At 45.0% G+C, this 25,297-nt stretch overlaps 1 protein-coding gene across 2 annotated transcripts in view; it reads left to right on the top strand.

Moving 5' to 3' along the window:
• The first annotated feature begins 307 nt into the window (after nucleotides 1–307).
• The window catches only part of B4GALT4 (beta-1,4-galactosyltransferase 4), a 28,110-nt gene continuing 3,120 nt past the window's right edge, over nucleotides 308–25,297 (top strand). Inside the window, exons 1-6 of one of the 2 annotated variants that reach the window (XM_052642641.1) lie at nucleotides 308–344; nucleotides 2,081–2,149; nucleotides 10,878–11,269; nucleotides 14,613–14,845; nucleotides 17,114–17,301; nucleotides 23,330–23,452. In XM_052642641.1, coding sequence (XP_052498601.1) covers nucleotides 11,017–11,269; nucleotides 14,613–14,845; nucleotides 17,114–17,301; nucleotides 23,330–23,452 — 797 coding nt within the window. In that variant the 5' untranslated portion in view covers nucleotides 308–344; nucleotides 2,081–2,149; nucleotides 10,878–11,016. Of the gene's footprint in view, nucleotides 345–2,080; nucleotides 2,150–10,287; nucleotides 10,302–10,877; nucleotides 11,270–14,612; nucleotides 14,846–17,113; nucleotides 17,302–23,329; nucleotides 23,453–25,297 lie in introns of those variants that run through there. The other variant, XM_052642649.1, reaches the window with a different exon arrangement.

The raw sequence follows: 25,297 nt of genomic DNA, 5'->3' as shown, positions 1-25,297 counted from the left end.
GACCCTCGCGCAGTACTGGCACAGGGCTTTATAAGATCACCCGAAGAACAAGCGGTCCTTTTTCCTCCAGCTTCCCCTTCGGTCGCCGCGGGCAGCGGGGCGGGGAGGAGACCGAGGGTAGGGGCTGGAGGGCTGGCATCCGTCGGGCCCGCCCAGCGGAGGACCGCGCAGACCCGCCCGGGGCCTGGCCGTAGCGACTCTGGACGCGGCGGGGGCGGAGCAGGCGAGTGGAGCCTCCTCCCGGCGGCGGGGGCGGTCCCCACGGCAGCTGCTGGGCGGTCCCCACGGCGGCTGCTCCGCGTCTCCCGTTTCTCCGGGCGGTCCTCGTCGCCGCGGCGTCTGGGGTGAGTTCGTGGGGCCTCCGCTCCGCCGGTGCCCGGGACGCAAGGTTTCACGCGGGTGAAACCGTGTGGGCACTGCTGGGCGGCCGGGCGGGTCGGTCCCCGGGTTGCGGCTGGGCGCGCGCGGGCCGGGCCTCGGAGGGCCGTCCTGCCTCCTCCCGGGCGGCGGGGCCGGGCAGGGGGCCTGCGGAGGCCGAGCCCGGCGGGAGGCACCAGCTCAAGTGAGGGCACCACTGCGGCGCTCCCTCTGCTGCCGGAGGGATGGCCAGGCGAGGTGCTGCCAGGTAGGAATCCAGGGGTCATCCCCCGAGGCCCCGCGTCACGGTTCCGGGGTCGCCACCAGCACCTCTGTCCGTGCGGGGAGCATCAGCGTGCAGTTGTCCCTGTCTCCTTGGAGCTCTCTTTCCCCAGGGTTTCTGCTGGGAAACTCACCCGCTGATCCCAGCCTGTGGCCTGCAGGGAGGGGCCGGCGAGTGGTGAGGATCGACAGGATGGTAAAGTGTATCAGCGCTCTACGCTTAGGCTGGCTCTGTGTCCATACACTGTTGATCCAAAGCCCATGAGGATGGGGACTGAGGAAAGGCCTTTGGGTTGGTGGCCTCGGGAGAGCAGTTATCAATAGCGTGGGCGTGTGCCGGGTTGCATGGTGTTCAAGAGTGGGTGAACGATGAAGACGTGGAGGCGGCCGGGGGCACAGCCGTTGAGTGATGAAAGGGAGCAGGAAGAACACAGTCCTTTGAAGGTTGGGAGTGTTGTTTGCTTAATTTCTAAATTTCTGTTAAAAAAGAAAAATAACATTGAGGATGCGAGAAAGTCAAGGAATCTAGGATAGAGATGACTAAGATTCAGGGTCCAGGCTGAGAAAGTGGGCTTAAAAAGAGGGGCAGAGGGCTGTCCTAGGCACCCTGGCTGAACAGGGGGGCTGGAGGGCTGGAGGGCTGGAATATCACTCTGGGGAAGGAGATAATGCTTAATAGGACCATAGTTTTCCTTTTGGAATTTTATCTTATAGAGCCGGGTTGGACTTTAAACCCTATGAAAGTGCAAAATTTTCACGTGCCTGTTTGTGTTGTAGGGGAGAAAAACTTCTTGCTCCCTGCTAGGTTCTTTGGCTAGACTGGTAATTAAATTGGATGAACATATAACAAATTAATAGGAGAAAACCAAATTTAATTTCATGCCAGTGGGATCCTTTAAAAATATGAGGCTCAAAGAAGTAACCAAAGCAGGCAGGCTTTATATCCTTTAGACAAAGAAACACCACATATGTGAGGAATTGATAAGACAAAGAAGTTTGGGTTTGGGGTAGTAAATTAATGAAAAAGTATTAAGGTTTGTTGTACTGAGCTCTCCACCTTGCATTCTTATCTCTGATAAGAATACCTGATCCTGGTGCCCTCCTGGTATAGAAAAGGCACCTTTCACATGGGATATATTTCTGCTTTTAGGGGAAGAAAAAAGGGTAAAGTGTCCTTACACTGGCTGTTAAGTAACTTTAATTCAAAATAATCAGTATGTCAAAGTGGCCTATTTTGGTGTGGCATATCTTGCTTCCCTTCAGTGTGCATTTTTAATCTGATTCAAAACATCTGTTAAAGAGCAGTACTGAAATGTTTGACTATACAATGTTGCAGGGGGGCAATAAAACTAACTCTTAGTATATTTTAGGTGCCACTTGATAGAATAAGCTTTTGGTATCTAGTTTAAACTGAGCTGTTAATAATGTGTGTTTTTTCCAGAAATGCATGCAAGACTTGAGAACTGTTTCTTTGAAGATCTTTAATTCAAAGTGGAAACATTCAAAGCAAGTCAGTGGTGGTTTTCTTCTCTCTTTTTTTTAAAAAAAAAAAGCCATCGATTAACAATGGTTTCTCAAACCCAAAATATTGATCACCTGGTCCCAGCTTGGGCCTTGGCAATAAAGATCTCTTGGGGCTGGAGCCTAGGAATAGGAATTTCAGAAAGAGACCACAGAGTTCTCTGGCATGGGAAATTATTGACCCCTTCTGAAGTTTTTTAAGATTTGGGTTCATTGAGGCCTCTTTGGAACAGATTTCCTTACCAGTTATGTTAATAAATTGCTGCTGCTGCTGCTAAGTTGTTTCAGTTGTGTCCGACTCTGTGCGACCCCATAGATGGCAGCCCGCCAGGCTCCCCTGTTCCTGGGATTCTCCAGGCAAGAACACTAGAGTGGGTTGCCATTTCCTCCAATGCATGAAAGTGAAAAGTGAAAGTGAAGTTGCTCAGTCGTGTCCGACTCTTAGTGATCCCATGAACTGCAGCCTACCAGGCTCCTCCGTCCGTGGGATTTTCCAGGCAAGAGTACTGGAGTGGGGTGCCATTGCCTTCTCCGAAATTGCTACTAAACTTAGGTAAATTATAATCCCTGTCTGTATGTTGTTTCTAAATTTTAATATATTTTAAAGGAAAATTATATAGTCATCAGAAAAAAAACTTCATTTCTGATTATAACCCTATTTTTAAAAAAGTAGATTGTGAAGAAATAATATTTCTCTAATCTGTTATTAAGAGACAGTCACCAGTGATTCTTTCTGGCGTTTTATATATAAAAGGCATGTACACCACACATACATAGCATAACGTGGACTGTATTCTATGTACATTTTTATGTTCTATTTTTTTTTTCTCTAGCTATCATGAGTATTTTCCTGTGTAGTTAAATTTTTAAGTGCCATTTTAAGGAAAGCATGTGTGCCATCATATGTAGGTATTGTAATTAATTCAATCAGCTTCCCTGGTGGCTCAGATGGTAAAGAATTAGCCTGCAGTGCTGGAGACCCAGATTTTATCCCTGGGTTGATAAGATACCCTGGAAAAGGAAATGGCAGCCCACTTTAGTATTCTTGCTTGGAAAATCCCATGGACGGAGGAGCCTGATAGGTTATAGTCCATGGGGTTGCAGAGTCCGGCACAACTGAGCGACTTCACTTTCACTTTCTAGTATTCTTGCCTGGAGAATCCCATGGACAGAGGAGCCTAATGGGCGACAGTCTGTGGGGTCGCAAAGAGTTGGACACTACCGAGCAATCTCTGTGTGTCTGTTGTCCATATTGTTAGCATTTTGATTCTTTTGAATTTTTGGTGGTTTTATGTAATGTTGGTTTGAGTATCCTGGTTTACCTGTCTGATTATTTCTTAGAATAATCTTCTAAACGATAGAGTCGAAAGCTATTCAAATGCATTTTAAACATCTTTTCACATATCTTCTTACTGCTTTGCCTCACCAGAAGGAAAATGGAATGTTTCTGAAGATCTACTGCATTACAGGTCCAATCTCTTATTTCATCGGTTCTCAAACTTTAATGCATATAAGAATCACCTGGGGAGCTTGTTAAAAATTCATTTTCCTGAGTCCCAGGACCAGGTGTTCTAATCTATTAGCTCTGGAGCAGGGCCCAGGAATCTGCAATCTTAACATATTTCCCTCTGCATTTGATACAGGCACTCTTGAAATCAAACTTTGGAAAATGTTTTTAAAATAAATGGCAAAAGAGACTCAGTTTTAGGTCACTTGCCCAGCACCATTCATGCATCTGGTAACCAGATTTGAATTAGCTTTCGTGGCTTCAAAACCCTTGTTTTTTCCGTTATCTCAGACCTTCTTCAGCCTTTCATTGATGTGCTTCTAATAATGGCAGAAAGGGAACTTCAGCTGACCCCACTGTAGCATTCTCTGGGATAACTGAGACTGACACACAAATACACAGTGAGCCTCCATTAAAATCCCCCATTGGAAATTCTTTTCTTTCATGCTGCATAACATAGACTAAATGAAACAATTTCAGTCCTTTCCCGGTTGAATTTATTTCCTGCTTGCTGACCGTTTCATGCCAACCCTTGTAGAATAGATGGTGCCTGACCATCATGCTCCTCTTGCCCAGGAGGCAGGGACACCGCTCTGGTGTGTTCCGTGGGATCAGGGAGGAAGTGGCAGGCTAAACAGCATCTCCTCCTAGAGTCAGAAAAGAGACTACTGCTTTTGAAAAGTGAGTGTAGAGGAGCAAAAGGTGGTGGGCATGACTAAAAGAAAGTGTCCTTTATTAGAGATAGGGCCTCTACCCTTAGAAAAGCATTGGTGTTAGTAAACCAAAGGGAGCTAGGAGAGGGGGGTGAGCCTTTTTCAGTTTTAAAAATCTTCCCTAAATAGAATTTTATGCCCAGTTAACTTTCCCCCTTCTTTGTTAATCTTTATTTTTTCTCCTTTTATACTATGTCACATTTATTTTAGCAGTAGTTGGGGATAAATTGTGTGTCCTTATGTATTTCAACTAGTGTATCCTAGAAAGTCATTCATTATTTACCAAATTTAGCACCTATTATGTGTCAGGTCAGTGTGAGGCACTAGGAATACAAAGAAATAGTGATTCTTCTTGAGAATTAAGTTAACCTTACTGCTGTATGTTGACTTGAATTATACACAGCCTTTGACTTTTTAGCTTTAGTTGTAATTAATTTTAGACTTACAGAAAAGTTGCAAATACTGTACAGAGAATTCACTCAACTTCCCCTATATTGGCCCTTTACATAACCATTATTCAGTTATCAATACTATTAACTATAGACTTTATTTGAATTTCATCAGTTTTCCTGCCAATGAATTTTTTCCTGTTTCCATATGCTGTCAAGGGTCCTGTCTTGCATTTAGTTATTTCCCCTTATCTCCTTCAGTCTAAGTAATTCCTCCGTTTTGCCTTATTCTTCATTATCTTGACCCTTTTGAAGAGTACCAGTTGTTTTGTAGAATGAAGGTATTTTGTAGAAAAGTGCTGATTAGTTATTTGGTAGAGTGCAATTCATCACTGATTCATGAGGTTGCTAGGGCTTATCACTGATGATGTTAACTTTGATCACTAGTTAAGGTGATGTCTGCTAGGTTTCTTCACTGTAAAGTTACTTTTTCCCTTTGTTGTTTGTTTTTTAGTTACTCAGTCTTGTCTGACTCTTTGCGACCCCATGGACTGCAGCATGCCAGGCTTCCCTGTCCTTCACTATCCCCTGGAGCTTGCTTGAACTCATGCCCATTGAGTCGGTGATGCCACCCAACCATCTCATCTTCTGTCATCCCCTTCTCCTGCCCCCAGTCTTTCTCAGCATCAGGGTCTTTTCCAGTGAGTTGGCTCTTCCCATCAGGTGGCCAAAGTATTGGAGCTTCAGCATCAGTCCTGCCAATGAATATTCAGGGTTGATTTCCTTTAGGATTGATTGGTTTGATCTCCTTGCAGCCCAAGGTACTTTTAAGAATCTTCTCTAGCATCACAGTTTGAAGCATCAGTTCTTCGGTGTTCAGCCTTATTTATGGTCCAACTCTCACATCCGTCAATGACTACTGGAAAAACCACAGCTTTGCCTATATTATTTGAGCGGAGATACTTTGAGACTACATAAACTCTGTTTATCCTCAAATTTTTACCTACTAATTTTAGCACCAATTGGAGGATCTTGTCTGCCACAATTATTTACAGTGATGTTTGCCTAATGGTGATTCCCCCCCCCCCATTTCCTGCTTCTTCATTAATTGTTTATTGTAAGAAAGAGCTGCCTTTTCCCATTTATTTATTTGATCATTTATATCAGTATGGACTAATGGATATTCATTTTATTCTGTGGGTTAAAATACAATGATATCGTTATTTTCTTGCTCAGATGCTTCCAGTTTTGGCCATTAGGAGCTCAGTCTGAGTTTAAATGACCTGTACATGTAAATGGCTGTTATCATTTCTATCCTTCCCTTGCCAATAAAACAGCCAGTTACTTTACAAGCAAAATGGGTTTATTCAGGAGCAGTAAAGAATTGCAGTTTGGAACATGCAACTGTGTCAAACCACATGCAAGTCTGGTAAAGCAAAGAAAAGGAAACTCTATTATAGAGGAGAAGGGGAAATTGGGAGGGGCTGTTATTGGGGAAAAAAAATGAAGTCCATTGGACGAAACTGGGAGTTTGAAGTATGGTGGCTTTTCATTGGCTCAGTTGTGACAGTTGTGACAGTCTCTCATTGGCTGAGGTGTTGCCAGACTAGGAGAAAAGCTTCCTCCTCCTGCTAGTGGTAGGAAAGTTGCAACACTTCCTGCCAGAGTTGCAAGAAGTCTGTATTGATGTGATCTGTATCTCCCCTTCTGGCCTCCCAATTCCACTTCAGTTAGGTTTCTCTTCATTAATTTTCACAGAACCATTGCTTGTTTAGGGTCTGGGCAATGATCACTGAAAACCCAGGTTCAGTTCAGTTCAGTCGCTCAGTCGCGTCCGAATCTTTGCGACCCCATGAATCGCAGCATGCCAGGCCTCCCTGTCCATCACCAACTCCTGGAGTTCACTCAAACTCACGTCCATCGAATCAGTGATGCCATCCAGCCATCTCATCCTCTGTCATCCCCTTCTCCTCCTGGCCCCAATCTCTCCCAGCATCAGAGACTTTTCCAATGAGTCAACTCTTCGCATGAGGTGGCCAGAGTACTGGAGTTTCAGCTTTAGCATCATTCCTTCCAAAGAACACCCAGGGCTGATCTCCATTAGAATGGACTGGTTGGATCTCCTTGCAGTCCAAGGGACTCTCAAGAGTCTTCTCCAACACCATAGTTCCAAAGCATCAATTCCTCAGCACTCAGCCTTCTTCACAGTCCAACTCTCACATCCATACATGACCACTGGAAAAACCATAGCCTTGACTATATGGACCTTTATTGGCAAAGTAATGTCTCTGCTTTTCAATATGCTAAATATGGTAAAGGAGCTTTAATTCCGAGGAAAGTAGGACAATATGTGTGCAAATAGTCTGCTCTGAGGAACTCCGCAGGAGTAAAAGGAGTAGCGAAATATTGGCCTTTCCATTGGTGCTATCCCAGAGAAGCTCAAAGGGGTAGGACCATGTGCCTGGTGCCACATTTTGCGCACTCTAGACATCCTGTGTGTGCAGGATTACCAGATGGATTTAGAGACACTGGAATGCTGATTTTAGTGTTCTTGGCTGCTGAATGAAAACCACGCCCCTCTCCCTGGGTGCCTAAGTGCTTAGTGAGTATTTATGGAGTGACACTTGGTGTCTTCCCCTGGTCTCCCATGGTGCTATAAAAATGTGTGCATGTAGAGATTCTCTAAGAATGATAATCATACTTAGCATTTATGCTGATTTGCCCTTTGTTATAGCTTGTCTTACGTGCTAGATTTTTTTTTTTTTTAATGGAAAATTCCAAGCCTTCAAAAAAGTAGGGTGAAAAAGAAAATGAAACTCTCAGGTACCTGTCACCTTACTCAATACTTTTCAGTATTTTGCCAGTCTTATTTAATCTGTTTCCCCATTTTCAGGGTTGGGGTGGCATATTTGAAAATGAATTGCAGACATTAAAATCTAAGGAAGAGTTGGAAATAAACTCTGAGTACAAGGACTATATCTTAATTCCTTTGGTGCCTAGCACTGTGCCTGAAAATAGCAGGTGCTCAGAAAAGACTGGTTAAATTGAGAGGAGAAAGAGCAAAATTATGAGAACATCGTCGTTTTGAGCTAACTCTAGGGCAGACCTAAGAAGGAAAAAGGTGGTGAGACTTGCCCTAAAATAACTTCTTTCACATTACCTGAATTTGTTCTCTATAACTATGATCCTCCTGTCACTTTAAGACAGCCTTAATTAAAAGAGAAAACTCATTTTGGGGAGAGTTCAGGGACTCTCCTTTATTTAAATATTTTTACAGGTAACTCCAATCTGATGACATTTCCCCAAACACCAACCAGGAATGACTGGCCCTAAAAAGAGCTTTCTTTAAAAAAATCATTTTTTTAAAAAAAATTATAAAAGTAGAATATACTCATTGAAAGAAAATAGGAAATAACAGAGAAATAGAAAATGAAATGATTCAATATGGATTTCAATATGTAATTCCAGAGATAACATTTTCTTGGTTAGCATTCTGATAAAATTTGAGTGTGAATCACATTGGTAATCAGAGTCAATAACTATTTATTTGTCTGTGAGAATGTGCTAGGTATGACCGATGCATCATCTCATTCAGTTCTTACAGCAGTGTTGTAAGATAAGTTGATTTTTCATTATTGTTTTGCAGCTGAGGAAATGGAAATGCGGCAGGAGTATTTGCCTTCGATCACTTAGCTGATAAGCAGTCTGGGCAGATCTCTACTCAAACACTGTTCCTCTATAAGCATAGCAGCTCTTAGAAAACCAATGTTCCCTAAGTTTTCCAAGACTGAGATTTTATCAAAAACGATTGCCAGTCCTAGCATTCAAGCCTCCTGCGGTTAAGTCTGTGACACAGTCTGGCTCCAGGAACCTGCAGACTTACTGTTACCTGGAGCGAAGGAAACAGACCTCCAGGAAACCATATCAAAGACAGTCCCAAAGAAAGGGACAGGAGCAGAGAGGTAGAAAGCTGCATATTTCAAGGGTTTGTGCTGGGCACACCCAGGTACCAAGAGCAGGAAAGAGATAGCAACATCTACGTGGAGGATGTGGCTGAAGTCTAGGCTTTGGAGCTGAACACTGGGCTCACACCCCAGCTCCACCACTTACTATTAATAGTTGTGTGGTTTCTGGCAAGTTCCACAATCTCTAAACTTTTGTTTTCTCCTCTATAGAATGAAGAGACTAGTAATTCTAAACTCACAAAGCTGAGAAATAAGTAAGTTAATAAAAGTGATTGAACTCCTAGTACACGGCACAGAATAAATGCACAAGTGAATCACTCCTCTTTTTAATGATTAATCTTCTAATGAGTTATTACTGCCTTCAGCATTTCCTTGTGATGCCTTCACAAGACCTTAAGCACAGGCCATACTCTTTAATTGCTTCCTGGGTCAGATTTTCTCTTTTGTGGTTTGATCCAGGAACCTAACCTCCATTTATAACATTGTGTCTAGAGAAGAATGCTTCCAAGGTTTCCCGCAAACTCATCTAGGCTAAAATTTTGGGATACTACCCTTTAGTAAGTATGAAGCTGTCTTGAGAGTCGCTAGGGTTGATTTATTTTTCACAGTAAATTACCACATTCCCACATCTCATTTAAAGAATCAAATTTGTTTTCATTACAAAAAGACAGAAGTGTGTTATACTTTTCCAAAAATGAAGGAAAAAAGGAAAAAACACCCTTGGCTAATCCCATATTTCTAATAGAATCATTGCTAGCTTTTGGTTCTATTTCTTCCTAGAGTTTTCTTATTTCTATCATTTTAGTGGTAATCATATGCACAGATAGACTTTGTTTTCTATTTTCCTTTTTATTAGGATTTAATCATACATGTTTTTGTGTTATTTTGGCAGCGAATATAGTTTGGTCTCTATTCTCTCCATTTAATTGAGGGTATGTTTGCTAGTGGAGATTATCGGCATCCTGGCTTTAGCATTTTCCACACTCTTATGATGACACATTTAGAATTTGAGAAGAGACGTGGTTTTGGTGATGCAGAGAAGATGTGGGGCCTTGCCACGTAGCTTTCATCACCTTAGTGTAGTTACCATGGTCCAGGGAGGGCCCTCAACTATGTGGCCTCAGAAACTGCATTTTTGTTAGTTGCTAAGAGCATAGCCATCTCTCATGCTATCCTAGTACATGCAGCTGAAGTATGAAATGAGGAAGGCAGTTTCATTCCTGACGGAAATGCAGCACAGCACAGTGGGGATTCTGGCAGCCCAGTGGTCAGCCTGTAGGCCATCCCTAGTCTAGAGTCGTTACGTAAATAATATAACACAGCAGTAACAGTCACCACTTGGTGGGTGCTTCAGGCGGCACCAGTGGGGCAGAGCCTGCCGGCCAGTGCAGGAGATGTGAGAGATGCGGGTATGAGCCCTGAGTTGGGAAGACCCCCTGAGGAGGGCATGCCTACCCACTCCAGTGTTCTTGCCAGGAGAATCCAATGAACTGAGGAGCCTGGGGTTGCAAAGAGTTGGATGCGACTGAAGCGACCGCGCATGTCTGCATGCACTGTGCGAAAGGAGGTGGGCTAACACTCTTTGTATTAATGTGTTAGGTCATCCAGTCCCTCAATAACCTCTCTAGGAAGGTACAGTTTTTATCCCCATTTTACAGGTAAGGAGACCAAGGCCCAGTGAAGTGATGGGTGTGAGGTTTCATACGTTCTGTCTAAACCCAAACCCCAGATATGAAACACTGTGCTGTAGTCTGTTATTCTTGCAGATTCTTGCGTCCTGTGTTAGCATCTTGTGTCCTCTGCCCTCTTCCCCACCTGTTGGGGTGTGCTCTGTGTCTTATTGTGGCTTTAACATTTATAACTGAAAAACCTTTGAACTTGGGGCTGTGCCAGCTCAGAACTGAGGAGGCAATGATTGGCTCTCCTTTACCTTCTCCACCTGTGTGACGTCTGGAGTGATTGACAGCTGGAACCTTCTATCTGCAAAATCTCTGTTTTTCTGATCTTTAAGCTCTCACTGGAGAACTCCCATTACTGTTATAGTCAAGATTGGTTGGGGACAGGTTTTCAGTGTGTGCTGGTGAGTATTATCCCAGGTTAGGATTTCCATCTGAAACAGCATGTCTTTGTGATTGCGTTTCAGGGATTGTTGGAGCAGAACGCCCAAACAAAAGCAGGCATCGCACAGTTGTCATCAAGTTTGCAGACTGGAATAGCTGAACTTGAAGCTTCCTGCCTGCATTGGAGGCCGAGAGATACCTATTGCTCACATAATCAAAGACATGAACTTCAACGTGACTTTCCACCTTTCCTACAAATTCCGATTGCTGTTGCTTTTTACCTTATGCCTGACAGTGGTTGGGTGGGCCACCAGTAACTACTTTGTGGGTGCTATTCAAGAGATTCCTAAAGCAAAGGATCTCGTTGCTAGTTTGAGCAAGGGTGTCGTTTTAGGGAAGAAAGGAACTGTGACGGATGAAGCATTTGTGGAAAAAGCAAGACTTGACAGTTGCCCTTCTGTGTCTCCACACCTCAGTAAGTACTTGCTTTTCCTTTTTTACAACTAGTACATACACTTTTTATTTAAATACAACAAATGTACAGAAAAGTACAAAAAGCAGAAGTGTACATTCAAGATTCACAAAATGAACATACCTGTGGAACCAGGGCAAAAATTAAGATGGAGTCTTCCCAGAACCCCAGAAGCGCCCATACTTCTTTCTGTCACTACCCTTACTCCAGGTTTATAACACCAGCCTTTAGGTTTTTCCTGGTTTTGAAACTGTAGGTAATTGGAAGCACAGTATGTACTCCATAGAGTACATACACTATGTACTCTTTTACGTCTGGCTTCTGTGGCTCAGCGTTATGTTTGTGAGCTGTGTTCATATTGTGGACATATTATATTTATTATATGAATATCCCCAGTTTGATCATCCAGCCGCAGAAGTCTCAGCAGGCATGTCAGTAGGCGCGTGTGATGAGCTGGGGGTCAGTTGCCCTAGGCTCCGTGTGTTTCTTATCCTCCCGGATCAGCAGGCTAACCTGGACATATTCTCCTGGCATCCACAGAACACGGGTGGAGAAATGCCAGCACATCCAAGCTTCCACCCATGGCACATCTATTAGCATCCCCTTGGCCCTAAGTATGGAGTCAAGGGACAGGATAGTACTTTTTCAGTGTTGTCTTAGTTTATTTCTTAAATATGTTGTATGTGTTGATTCTCCTCTAATGCCTTGCCTTTCACTTTAAATGAACAGTAAGTTGGTCTTAGGGAGCACATTAATTAGGAAAAACTCCACAGCAACATTCTGTCTAACCCACAAAGGTTCTATCAGACCTCTCTAGAACATTGAAAGCCTTGTAGTTCTTCAGATAATCGTCGGAGTGTCTTCCCAGAAGGTCTTTCCTCAACCCATGTGGGTCTGGCAGATTCGTGTTTAGTCATCAGACATGTGGTTTAGATCACTTCTGTTCCAGAAAGTTTTCTGGGACTGTCGCAGAGTTAATCTCAGGCTCCCTGTGTGCTTGCTGTTGTTTCTGTTGCTGTGTTGTCAGTGTATTGCCTCATGTTTGACTTTCTTTCCCAGGAGCCTGTGCAGTCAGGATGAAGGCAGGCTGATCCTTTCTAGCTCTGTGACGTTCTGAGCTCCCCGCTGGTTTTCCAGAGGTGGCTCTCTGCATTCACCCACTTAGCACTCCGGGGGCCAGTCTCCGGACTCTTCAGACGCTTCTTGCACTTAGTTATGCGAAACCAGTAGACCCTTTTCTGAGTGACTCGCAGACTCATACTGTGCTCATACTGGCATGCTGCTTCCCTTTACTCAGTCATGGAAAAGCCAAAACATTTTCCCTGATTGTTTGAGGGAAATCATTCTGCTCACAAATTACACACGTTGAGATGGGAAAATGAGTTGTTGAAACACAGATCTGACTGCATCATGCCCCTTGTTCAAAATCCTCTCAACATACGTAAGCAACAAACACATTCATGGAAACAGATGGGCAGTGGCATAGTCCTGTGTATGGACCCAGAGGGTGAGGCAGTAGCCGTCACTCAGGATAGACTGTGAGTGACCCAGGGAGGGACAGAACTTGAGAGCATTTCACGGGGGCGCTAAGGGAGAGTGCTAGAGCCAGTGGAACCAGGTACTCAGGATTAGGCGCATTGAAAGCTGTGGCCATGAGAGAGAGCAGGGGGACTCGTTTTCTTCGAACCTGTTGCTTGGTGTTCTCTCAGGGGCCAGGGACTGAGACAGGGTCCAGTTAGCCCAGATGATGGGACTTATGAACAGGCCACGTAGGAAAACATCGCAGCGGCCATCCATCCCGTCGTCTCCCAGCAGCTCTGGCAGCTTGCCTTTCCTTATAACTGCTTTTCTTACTGTTAGTTTTTAGGACGTTACTGCCTGCTGACCCTGTCTCATGTGCAAACCCTTCTGAAAAGGGTCTTGCAGGTCAGTTATTTTCTCTAGGTGGCTGGAAGCAGTCACCTGCTCTTGCTGCTATTGTCGTTTGGCCGTGTCACAGACACTAGAGCCTGGTTTAAGCAGCCACGGCCCGTGTAGAGGATGGTCACATGGAGCGAGGCACAGTGAGACACACAGGAAAAGCGGGCGACTGCTCTGCTCAGAAGAGGATAGTGCAGTTGCAAGCATTTTGAGATTTTGTAGCCTGACCAGGATACGAGGAGTGTTGAAATGTGTGGCTCTGTTCCCTAACCAGAGCTCTGCCTCCTCCCTTACCAGTTGGTATTTCCTGTTCATTCAGAGCTGAGGGGAGGGTCAGTGGCTTCAGCTGTATCTTTAAAGCTTTGTGTGAGATTGGTTACCCTGAACGGTCTTGAGTTTCATCCAGGCAGGCTGTGTCCAGACTTGCTGAGCAAATGCCCCATTGGGGATATCTGCCTTGTGAAACGATGGGAGGGTTCTTAAGGTGTTGCCCATACCTGTTATTGCTGAGTTAGGGAGGGAGGCTAGTTTCTGTTTCCTTTCACTGTTTTACCTTCAGGGAGTTAGGGTAGCGCTCAAGAGCTTAGGGAAGGACTTTAGGGAAAAGGGTCTTGTCCATGAGCTTGATTCCATGGAATGCTTCCAGTTTTTAAAAAATCATTTTTGGCTGTTCTGTGTCTTTGTTGCTGCATGCAGGCTTCCTCTAGCTGCAGCAAGCGGGGACCTACTCTCCAGTTGCAGTGTGAGGGCTTCTCATTGTGATGGCTTCTCTGGTTGCAGAACATGGGCTGTAGGCACGGGCTTCCGTAGTCGTAGCCTCCGGGCTTAGTCGCCTCTGTGGAATCTTCCTAATCTAGTTATCGAACCCCTGCATTGGCGAGTGGACTCTTAGCTACCAGACCACCAGGGAAGTCCTGGAATGCCCTTGAGTTTTAGGAGACTTCACCCTCCTTTGGAATTGTTTTTTAATGACAACCAAAAAGTTGGATTTATTTATTCATTCATGTATTCATTCATTCCATGGGTGAGGCTTCCTGGTATTTTTATTTTCCCCCTTTGGAATTTTGAGAAGGAAAAGAGATTAGAGCAAATTTGAAGTTATTTAGTCTGCCCCTGATCTCTGCTCTTCACCAGGGTCATCAGGACAGAGTATATTTCCTAGTGCGGATGAATCATAGAACCAGAACTGGTTACTCTGCCACAGGGGACTACTTTTGTATATCATTTGCTTTTTTTTGCAGCCAATAACCTGAGTCATAGATTCTGTGGTTCTGTGGTTATATTTCGTGACCAAAGGAGGCTTTACAATAGTGCTCATGGTGTGCCAGGCAGTGTTCAAAGTGTGTGGCATGTACTAGCTCCTACAAGCCCGTCAACACGTGATAAGCTTGCCCCTGTTAGTTCCCGTGTCCTGTGTTTATTGTAGAAGGCCAGACCAAGCTCGTGTTCAAGCCAGATCTCACTCTGGAGGAGGTCCAGGCAAAGAACCCCAAGGTGCACAGAGGCCGGTATCGCCCTGAGGAGTGCAGGGCTTTGCAGCGGGTTGCCATCCTCATCCCTCACCGGCACAGGGAGAAGCACCTGCTGTACCTGCTGGAGCACCTTCACCCCTTCCTGCAGAGGCAGCAGCTGGACTACGGCATCTACGTCATCCACCAGGTGAGTCTGCGGGGGCGGACGAGGCCTCTGCCCTCCAGACTCCCCTCTCTTTGCGGCTCTTTGTCTGTCTTGGGTAAAAGAGCGTCTAACCATCATCAAAGGTGAGGTCTCTTAACTCATTTGTCCTTGAAAGGAGTAAAGGAGTTTCTTGTCCCAGAGTTTGGAATAATGGGATAAGTGCTGGGAAATTTTACTGGCTCTTTAGTGAACCTCTGGAGGAAGCCTGTTTTCTTTTGTGAGCTCTTCCATGTTAGCCAATGACTGCCCTGAGATATTCCTCTGGTCTTGACCTTACATTGCCTTCTGCATTTGCTCTGCATTACACGGTGAGATGTTGGAACCGTGCTTTATTATTGAGCTTGGCTCTTTGATGGGGATCTAGACAGAGGAGTCGACTGCTGTGTGCTAATCACCGTGGAATTCTATAACTCTCTCTACCTTTCTGCCTTTAACTTTGCCACTATCTATTACATAAAGCATTATGTTTCGTTTTCGCTTTTTTGATTCAGTTTTGTGACTTCCAGAAGCATGAGTTAGTAGGAACACAGTAAGTGTAAGTGTAGGCTGCTTTTGAAGAGTTTTGCTCTAAATGAAGCAGGTGATTTATGATGCCTCTATTTGGTTTTAACATATATTGAAAGAAAAATAAGACATCAACTTAAATATCTTTTTTATGGCTATCTTTTCAAAATTTTCCTGGGCCATCCAAATAATTCCCCTTCAAACCCTTACAAATGCTATGAAGGCAGGTGCTCAGTCGTGTCTGACTCTTTGTGACCCCACGGACTGTAGCCCACCAGGCTCCTCTGACCCTGGAATTTTCCAAGTAAGAATACTGGAGTGGGTTGCCATTTCTTCCTCCACTGATTACAAGGAAAATAATTAACTACATGCCTAATATCAGTTATAACTGGTAACATTTGTCTTAGGAAAACCTTTGATAGATCAGAAGATGTTATTCTGCAGTATATACATTGTAATAAACTGGGGCTTTTAGAAATTGATGTGCATATATATAGATATATTACATTTATGCCCATTTTGTGAGGATTTGAAAAAAATTAACTGTTACGCTGGTTTGTCATTATTTTTATTTTTAACGCTGTTAGTCATTCAGAGTTCTTACTCAAGACAGCAGTCCCCAGCATATAATATTTTATGAGTCGAAAAATGTCTGCTTTATGTTACTCTTTTCAGGGAAGTACTGTGGTGAGTTTTGAGAATTGCCTGTACTTTTGTTATGATAAACTGTTTACTGAACTGGAATCTATTCTTAAGGAATTTGATTCAGATAGCCATGAAAAAATTCCTAGTGTAAAATTTTTTTTAATACTATAGCTTTGATTATGTTACCGGTTGATTGATGTTCTTTTCTTACTTGGTAATGAATCCCCTCTGTCAGGCCACTGCAAGGATTAGCATCTGCCATTAACTGTTAAAACAGGATTGTTTCACAATGATTCCATGAGACTTTTAAGTAGCTTAGGAATATTAGCAGTAAACCTCTCTATTTGTAGATCAAGAGTTCTTTTCCTTTATTTTTGTGGACCTCACTGTGCAGCATGTGGGATCTTAATTCCCTAACCAGGGATTGAACCCATCCCCCCTGCAGTGGAAGCTCAGAGTTTTAACCATCAGATCAGCAGAGAAGTCCCTAGGTTAAGATTTTTTGATCCTTTCTGGCCAGCTATATTTTGGGGGGGCTTAGTGTAGATCTGTTACATGGGGTATGATTGGGATTAGCTGAGAGTTGAACAGTGAAGCTGTGATACTACTTGTCATGACTAGTATATAAGAAAGGTTTTTTAGTTTTACATGGAATAAAGGTACATTTAAAGGCTTTTTGAGTTTCTTTATTAGTAAAAACTTAAAAAAACTATGTTTTAAAAAAATTTGCTATAAAACACACATAAAATATACCATCTTAACCATTTTTATTGTACAGTTCAGTAGTGTTAGGTATATTCATATTATTGTGCAACTGATCTCAACTAGTCTTTTTTCCTGCAAAACTGAAGCTAAACTCATTAAACAACAGTCTTTCATTTTAAGGTGCTTTTAGTTATGGAATATAAGTATGTATGAAGCATAAAGAAAAACACAAAGGGTCTGTTATTGTTAATTCAATCTACTGTGTCAGATTTTCATGTCATGTGTATATTCTTGTGCGTTAGAGAACAATACCCACTCCTGCAAGTGAAATGAAGAGGGACACAGTGTGAAATCTTGTCTTAGGAGCCTTTCAAGTTGTGATTTCCATATCTACAGGCTGGAAGTAAGAAGTTTAATCGTGCCAAACTCCTGAATGTGGGCTATCTAGAAGCTCTCAAGGATGAAATTTGGGACTGCTTCATATTCCACGATGTGGACCTGGTGCCTGAGAATGATTTGAACCTTTACAGGTGTGAGGATCAGCCCAGGCATCTGGTGGTTGGCAGGAACAGCACGGGGTACAGGTAAGGTGGCTCTGCTCACGGCTGGCTGGGGTCAGGATGCCTGGCCTGTTGTCTTCAAGGCTGTGGAGACATAGTGTCTGGGAGTGGCTGCAGAAAATGAGAAATAGGAAGAATGGTCCATGACAGCTCCTTCAAAGTTTAAAACAGGAATTAGAGAAATTAGATTTTTTTTTTCTTATTAGGAAAAAGTCCTACAAACGCCTTGGCAGAAGATCACAAAGATAAAGGGGGAGAGAACAGGAGAGGGAAAATAATCTGAACATTGCACATGGTGGCCAGACTTGCCTGCAGGGCCCGCCTGGTGAAACTTTGCTAAGCGCTCCCACACTGAGTAGGGCTACAGTAACTTATCCATCTGTCCCTGACTTCTGTCTCTAGGAGGCAAAGAGAGGGAGCCTCCAGGTCAGCTTTTAGGCCTCTTTTGTGAGACTGTGATGTCTCTTTCCAGACTGTGGCATCTTATAGAGTCCAGGGGGAGCCTGGGAGGGGTGTGTCCATTGAGCGGTCTGTCCAGCAGCCGGGACACCCAGGACAAGTCCCTTTCCCTTAAAACCACTGTGGGAAGAGCTAGGCACCATCATTTCTGCTTCCATTCCTCACCCCACCCTTCCCTCAGGAGAGGCATAGGTGCTTTTCAGTCCTAGTTTATTAATAAGTTCCTCTTGAAAACAACCGAGAGGAAATAGTGAGCAGGAAGCTTTTCCAAAAGTGAAGCTGCATGTTCACTCATATGTGTGCACACTTACCTGTCAGCCTTCCCCAAGCCCTTCCTGTCAAATGTGCTCATATATGGGGTGCTTACTATGCTGGGGCCAGGAGACCAGTCTGAAGAAGGGAGAGTGCCTGCCCTCACAGTGCTTCCTGGTGTGGGTGGGCACACGGGCATCTAGAGTGGAGCTGTGTCAGCTTTGCACTTCTCTTGTGCAGATTCAACTAGGAGCGCTTGTTAATGAGGGGGAGAGTGTGGGAGTGGTGAGGCGGAGGAAGAGAGAGCTGTAAAATAGTAAGGGAAGTCCCACCAGGGTCTACTCCAGGAAGTGAGCACACTCTGCTGACACCTCCCTTGGTCTTTGTTTCCATGTTGTTCTTAGTACGTAGGTTTCTCACTTTGGACTGTTTTAAGAGTTTTCCAGGAGTAATACTGACTGCAGGGAATTTTTGCCTCAGGTAAGACTGTACAGACAGAGGATGAGATGGTTGGATGGCATCACTGACTCGATGGACATGAGCTTGAGTAAGCTCTGGGAGTTGGTGATGGATAGGGAAGCCTGGCGTGCTGCAGTCCATGGAGTCTCAAAGTGTGGGACACGACTGGGTGACTGAACTGAACTGATAGACTGTAAATCCAGTCCCTGTGTAAAGGGTGGGATATAAACAAACACCTAGAATAAACTACAGTGGGTGAGAACGCACTGTCGTTAAGAAACACCTAGTCCATGAGGTCGCTAAGGGTCGAACATGACTGAGCGACTTCACTTTCACTTTTCACTTTCATGCATTGGAGAAGGAAATGGCAACCCACTCCAGTGTTCTTGCCTGGAGAATCCCAGGGACGGGGGAGCCTGGTGGGCTGCTGTCTATGGGGTTGCACAGAGTCGGACACGACTGAAGTGACTTAGCAGCAGCAGCAGCAGCAGCAGGGAAGGGTTTACAGCTGTTGTTCAGGAAATGTGGCACCTTTATCTTGTGGAATCAATGGGAGCTTCCCAGCAGAGCTCCAGGACATGGAAGCAAGAGAGAATGTGGCACAGGTTTGGAGGAAAGGCGGGTGGCTCATTAGTGCTGGAGAATGAATGTCTGGGATGGTGGAAGGAGGAGAGGCTAGAGATGAGAGTAGGCAGGGGCCAGGTTAGGCAGGCCTTATTCAGTCTGGTAAGGCGTTTGGAGTTCCTGTGGAAGGTATCAGAGTGCTGCTGACACGTGGTTAGAACCGGAGAATGACAGGAGAATTCAGCTGGCCTTTGGTGTGCAGGATGGAGCCACAGGATGATAGGAGAAAGCTCAGTTCAGCTGGCCTTTGGTGTGCAGGATGGAGCCACAGGATGATAGGAGAAAGCTCAGTTCAGCTGGCCTTTGGTGTGCAGGATGGAGCCACAGGATGATAGGAGAAAGCTCAGTTCAGCTGGCCTTTGGTGTGCGGGGTGGATCCAGAGGATGATAGGAGAAAGCTCAGTTCAGCTGGCCTTTGGTGTGTGGGATGGAGCCAGGCAGGAGGGGAGAATATGAGGGCAGAGGCCCACTCTGGCCTCCAGGCTCCAGAGACAGTGGGGCAAGAGGACACGGGAAGGTCTGGAAGAGAATCCCAGGATTTTTTCTTTTGGAAAACTTGATCATTTTCTGGAGGTTTTGGTGTCTGGTCTCTGAGCCACCTCTGCGCTGAAGAAAGCAGTATATCATGTCCGGGTACCTTGGTATTTTCAGAAGCATGGCAATTATCTGCTCACTTACTGGTAGTAAGATGTCACTCTCTACAATACAGAATAAATACTGTACTTCAGACCCTTGACATGGATGATAACTTCCCGTTGCCCAGTCTTTCTAAACACTGTGATGAGAAATTATAGTCACACAGGATTGTTTTTTGTTTGTTTTTGGAGTATGGATACACTGGATTGTTTCAAGGACAGCCCTTTTGTTAGGATTCTAGAGTTTATCTCTGCTTTAAGCTGGACCATAAGGAAATGAGCTCTTGGGCTTTCCTGCTTGGAACCGATCTGGAGTATAACTTCGGTATGATGATCATGGGTTTTATCAGATGCCACGCAGTCTAAAAACAGCCCCTTATGAATCTTGCTGTTTTAACTCGCTATGGTAATTGGCCAAATGTTTCTTTTATAACTAGATATCTGGCAGTCTTTGTCTTCCTTGAATAACTGACAGTTTTCCTAATGTAAATCATGTGGTTGAATGTGTTTCCTCTTTTGATCTGGATGCAAGAAGCTGGGAGCCAAATCTATGACCTTCTTGTAGAAGCTGAAAGAGTCTTCTTTGCAGATCAGAGTTCTAATGTGTTTCCTATGCTAATTTTCTGATTTAAGTTTTCCTCCGGTCCTGGTTTGTCATTTATATTTTCCAGTTTTGCTGTATGTGTCATGTACACGGCCTCGTCTCCTGTGGTCCAGGGAGGCTTGCATAGGTAATACAGGAGTTGTCTGCATCCCTCTTACTTCTTGCCTTTCCTCCTTTGGGCAGAATCTCTCTAGTTGCTGACAGGTGCCTTCAGTTGCAGGCAGCTAAGTGTCTGCCCCCTGCTGGTAACTGTGTGTCCCTGCACCACAGAGCTTAAATCAGCACAATATTGTCACAACTGCCCACCGAGTACAAAGAGAAGTGCGAGAAATGTTTTCACTTTAGACACATGCAGAGGGAAGAAGTTTAAGTAACCTGTTTCAACTATCTCAGTGTCTGTGAAGATAGAAAGAAGTCTTGTTTCTCCCTGTGATTGTGTCAGTGTAAAGATCTCTTCTAGGCCATGGGACATTTTGTTGCCAAGAATTCCTTCAATACCTTCCTGCTTTCTCCAAGGACGCTCCTGTTATTTTATGACTGCATCTTCCCCACCCTTGAGCCTTTAAAAATAAGTAAAGCTGTCTCTGGGCCAATCAAATATTTTATGCTTTTCTAGGTAAGAAGAAAAACTAGGAGCAATGAACAATAAACATGTAGATATTTGGCACCTAAGAGGCAACTGAGAAACTGATAATTCTGGAACCTCTGTTTCTGGCTGGTCTCCTCCTGCAGCTGAACAGGCCTCTAGGTTCTCCTCAGACAGCCTGTACTTTTCTCCCTCTCTGCTTTTCCTAATGGAGCTTGGGTCGCCAGGTGTCAGTCACTCAGTCGTGTCTGACTCTTTGTGATCCTGTGACCTGTAGCCCACCAGGCTCTTCTGTCCATGGAATTCTTCAGGCAGGAATATGGGAGTGGGTAGCCATTCCCTTCTTCAGTGGATTTTCCCGACCCAGGGATTGAACCCGGTCTCCCACATCGCAGGCAGATTCTTTACCATCTGAGCCACCAGGGAAGCCCCTGACTACCAGGAGTTCCCCCCATTTTTCTACCTCTCTGAATCCTTCCAGGCCCACTTGCCCTGATGTTGTCGTCTCCTTCCTCAGAACCCCGAGAACAGTCACCCCTCTTGCTGGACTGTCAACCGTGCGTGAGGCTGGGCCCACTTACTCCAGTGTTGAGCCGCTGCTTTGCACCCAGTGGGTAATAGTTACTTAACAGATGACTCCAGGTCATCAGTGCTGTTCCCTCCTGGTGACCCCTTTTTGGTGCTCTGCAGGTTATGCCTGAGCAGTGATTCTAGTCAGGGTCCTGATGAAGCTGCTGGTCCTTTGTAGTTTAGGAATCCCTTCCCAGCCAAACAGTGTCCAGTCACAAGGCAACAAATCACTGTAGTCAATGTCTTGGTCAATACCACCTGTCTTCTGAGTACTTTGTTCTTTTTGTTTGTTTTAGGTTGGGGGTGTACGAGTAAATCTGTTTCCATTGTGGGTTAAGCAGGGTGCACCCCATCTGTACTCAGAGTATAGAAACAAACAGCTGAACTACAAATTAACTTTTGGGACTTCATCTGTTAGGTGGCAAGTCTCAACATCAGGGGTCCCTAACCACTGGGATCTAATCTCTAATGATCTGAGGTGGAGCTGATGTAATAATAATTAGTAATAAAGTGCACAGTAAATGTAATGCACTTGAATCATCCCCATACCATCCTCCCCTCACCCCCTGCACTGTCCATGGAAAAATTGTCTTCCATGAAACTGGTCCCTGGTGCCAAAAAGATTGGGGACTGCTGGTCTACGTGGTGACTGATCTTTCCTTTTGGTTTGCCTTCTTATCTGGAAAAGCAGAAATATTTCACTGGTTCTGGAATACTTTGACATTAATTAAAGTAAGAAATCCTCCATATATTCACATTCTCTTATTCGGTAACATCCAAGTGGTTAAGCTGCCTTCCTTTGCGTTTCTAAGTGGTTACCGTGTTCTGAGGATGTCTCTATTTCTCAGATTTGCGTTAGTCCTAAGCGAGTGGGACGTGCTCTCTGGCCAGTGCCTCTGTCCTTCCCTTTTCCTTGTTGGTTTCCCCGTAGCTCCACCCTCTTCTTCTCTCTTCACTTACTGCATTGTCTTCAGGCAACTTTTGCTACCCTCGGGCCCTCAGGCACCACCTCTGGACAGCTTATTTCCGAAGCTACCTCTGTAACTGCTTTTCTGTATTGAACCTGGCCCCTGTATCCTTTTTCCCACTGGCAGAAGCCCCACAAGTACCTCGAACTCAGCATATCCAAACCATAATTTGTCTCCTTCTCAAAACCTAAATATTGGTGTGTATGCCCTGTTTTTGTGACAGGCATTATCATCTACCTAGTTGCCCACGCTGGAGCCCTTGGGGTTATTACGGTATGTCGGGTTCTCCAGGAGACAGGCTCTGAGATGGAGATTTGCTTAAAAGTGGAGTTTGCATACACAGTGTGCTCAGGCCCTGTCTCTTGCCCTCCACCCCACTCCCTAAAAAAAGTACAAGCGAAAAACCGGTTTGTTGTTGTTCACTCATGTTGTTGTTGTTGTTGTCGGTCGTGTCTGACTCTTTGCAACCCCATGGACTGTAGCACGCCAGGCTTCCCTGTCCTTTGCAAAATTTAATGCCTAACCTGGACCCAGCCTTAGATTTCTTCTTAACCCACAACTATTTGGCACACAGCTATTTACTGGATTTACACGTGAGATGAAGTCTGTCATCCAGGTCTGATGTTATAATGTACATATACAGGTACCTTGTGTAGACCTCTGCACACAACCATGGACAACCAAAGGTGGGTGGCACCTTGCTTAGCGAGCCTGTCTGGACAGAGGTTGGAGGGCCAGGAGTGTGGGGAGGTGGCTCTGGAGCAGGAGTGGACGGGTTAGAGAGCACAGTCTTCAGAGTGTTGCAGGAATACGCCCGCCCTGTGAAGTCTGGAGCAGCTGTAGAGAACAAAAGGCCTTTGTGTAACCTTCTTACCTTCTCTCTCCTCTCTTTCAGGTTACGTTACAGTGGATATTTTGGGGGTGTTACTGCCCTAAGTCGAGAGCAATTTTTCAAGGTGAATGGATTCTCTAACAACTACTGGGGATGGGGAGGCGAAGACGATGACCTCAGACTCAGGTGAACAACAGAGACAGGTCCCCTTCACGGGGTCTGCTAGCTGTAGTTGTGTGTGGTTCCTGTGGATGCCAGGCCAGAAGGTCATGAGGCTTGAACTTGTCCTAGAAGGGTGGCAGAGGTTGGGGAGGGGGGTGAACAAGGTGGCCCAAATTGCTCTTTGCAGTTCAGAGATGACAGAGGGTGGTCCAGTTCTGGCTCATGGATGTCTGCAGTCCAGGAGTGTTGATGGAGGTGTCTCTGGACTTGGCAGCAGGTCCGAGCTACTGAGATAGGGTCTCACCAGTGAACGGGAAGCCCCAGACTAGAGTGTCTGTAAAGCTACAATCCGAGGAAAGTGGCCAGAGGTCTGTTCTAAGCCTCTGCCTTCTCTCAGACCCCAGGTGACACTGGCTGTTCCCAGTGTTGTGCACAGCAGGGAGTGCCAGTCACACACCCTGGAGCAAACCAGGATGCCCTCTCCCATGCTCTGTGGGAGCAGCTGCTGGCATAACCCGGAGCTGCTGGCATGACCTCAGATTCTCTTGAACTCTTTCCCACTCTGGAGGATTCACAAGGAATATGCCTGGTCTCCTCTCTCAGCCCCTTTTTCTGAACTTGGGTTTCGTGGCCAGATAGTTATGGGCATCCCTAACTCCCAGAATTAAGTAATTTTTTTCAAGAGCCTGGGGCCAGTATATTCAGACTTGTATTAACAAGGTCTTTCTGTTAGGAGACCGCCCCCGCCCCCCGCCATCCTCCTATTGTTGCCTCTTAGAAAGAAAACCTCTCAGCTGGGGTTCTGAATTAATGGATGTGTGGCTTCCAGCAATTTTCTTTTGCCTTTCCATTGCTTCAGCATGAGGAAGCCATGGCTCCAGGTTGGTCTTGTTCCCAGGTCTAGGCTGAGAGTCTCTGCAGTGTTTTTGGCAGAAGGGAATGGATCTCTCTGACCAAAGGCTGCCTAGGAATGTCTGTAGTGATGGGCGGCGTACTTCACAGCCCAGCCCATCAGCAGCCTGTGTGGCCGTGCCCTATGAAGTGGACAGAAGATGCCTGCTAGATTGCAGGGCAGGAATAGCTAGGGCTCAGTCACCGTATCCATCACATTCCCCAGCTCCTCTTTACTTCCCAGATGGGGTGGTTAGTAGAATTTTACATTGGTGATGGATCTTCACTCTTTTTCCTGTTGCTCTTTGGCTTCAGTGTAAAAGGGAGCCCCCAAGTTTGCTTTCAACATCATAGCCTCCAGAGTGGTTCTTGACTAATGCTATGAATAAACCAACTGAACTGAGCATAAAGATTTTGTGGAAATTTCTTTACTACTTATTTACTCACCTGTGCAACAGGCACCACCCTCCTTATGCTTGTAGAGTACATTACATTTTGCAAAGGATCTTCCCCATGGACTGTCTTATTTGAGCCTGTCAGATCAACTGTGTGTCCCATTGCTATTTTACAGTTGAGGAAACCCAGGCCTGGAATAATGAACTGACTTCCCCAAGGCTGTAAATAATAAAGTCTAGATTTGAATCTAGGTTTGTGACCTTTAGCAGTTGTACTTTCCCTAAAGAAGAGAACACTAAGTCAATTAGGGATCCTGAGAGACTTGGCCTTTTAAAGATGTATTTTCTCAGCTGTTTTTGGAAACCAACAAACTGTGTATTGATACATCTTTGCACCTCATTAGTAAATGTTAAGTGTGATTCTTTTATGGATTTATTGCCTGAGGTTCAACATAAGAAAATTCTTTTTTTCAAATATCAAAAGAATCAAGATATATGTATCAGTTCAGTTCAGTCGCTCAGTCATGTGCGACTCTTTGTGAACCCTGCATGCCAGGCCTCCCTGTGCATCACCAACTCCTGG

This window comes from Budorcas taxicolor, chromosome 1, assembly GCF_023091745.1.
Source record: "Budorcas taxicolor isolate Tak-1 chromosome 1, Takin1.1, whole genome shotgun sequence".
In the NCBI taxonomy this organism is placed as follows: Eukaryota; Metazoa; Chordata; class Mammalia; order Artiodactyla; family Bovidae; genus Budorcas; species Budorcas taxicolor.
This window is presented reverse-complemented; position numbering and strand designations above follow the sequence as displayed.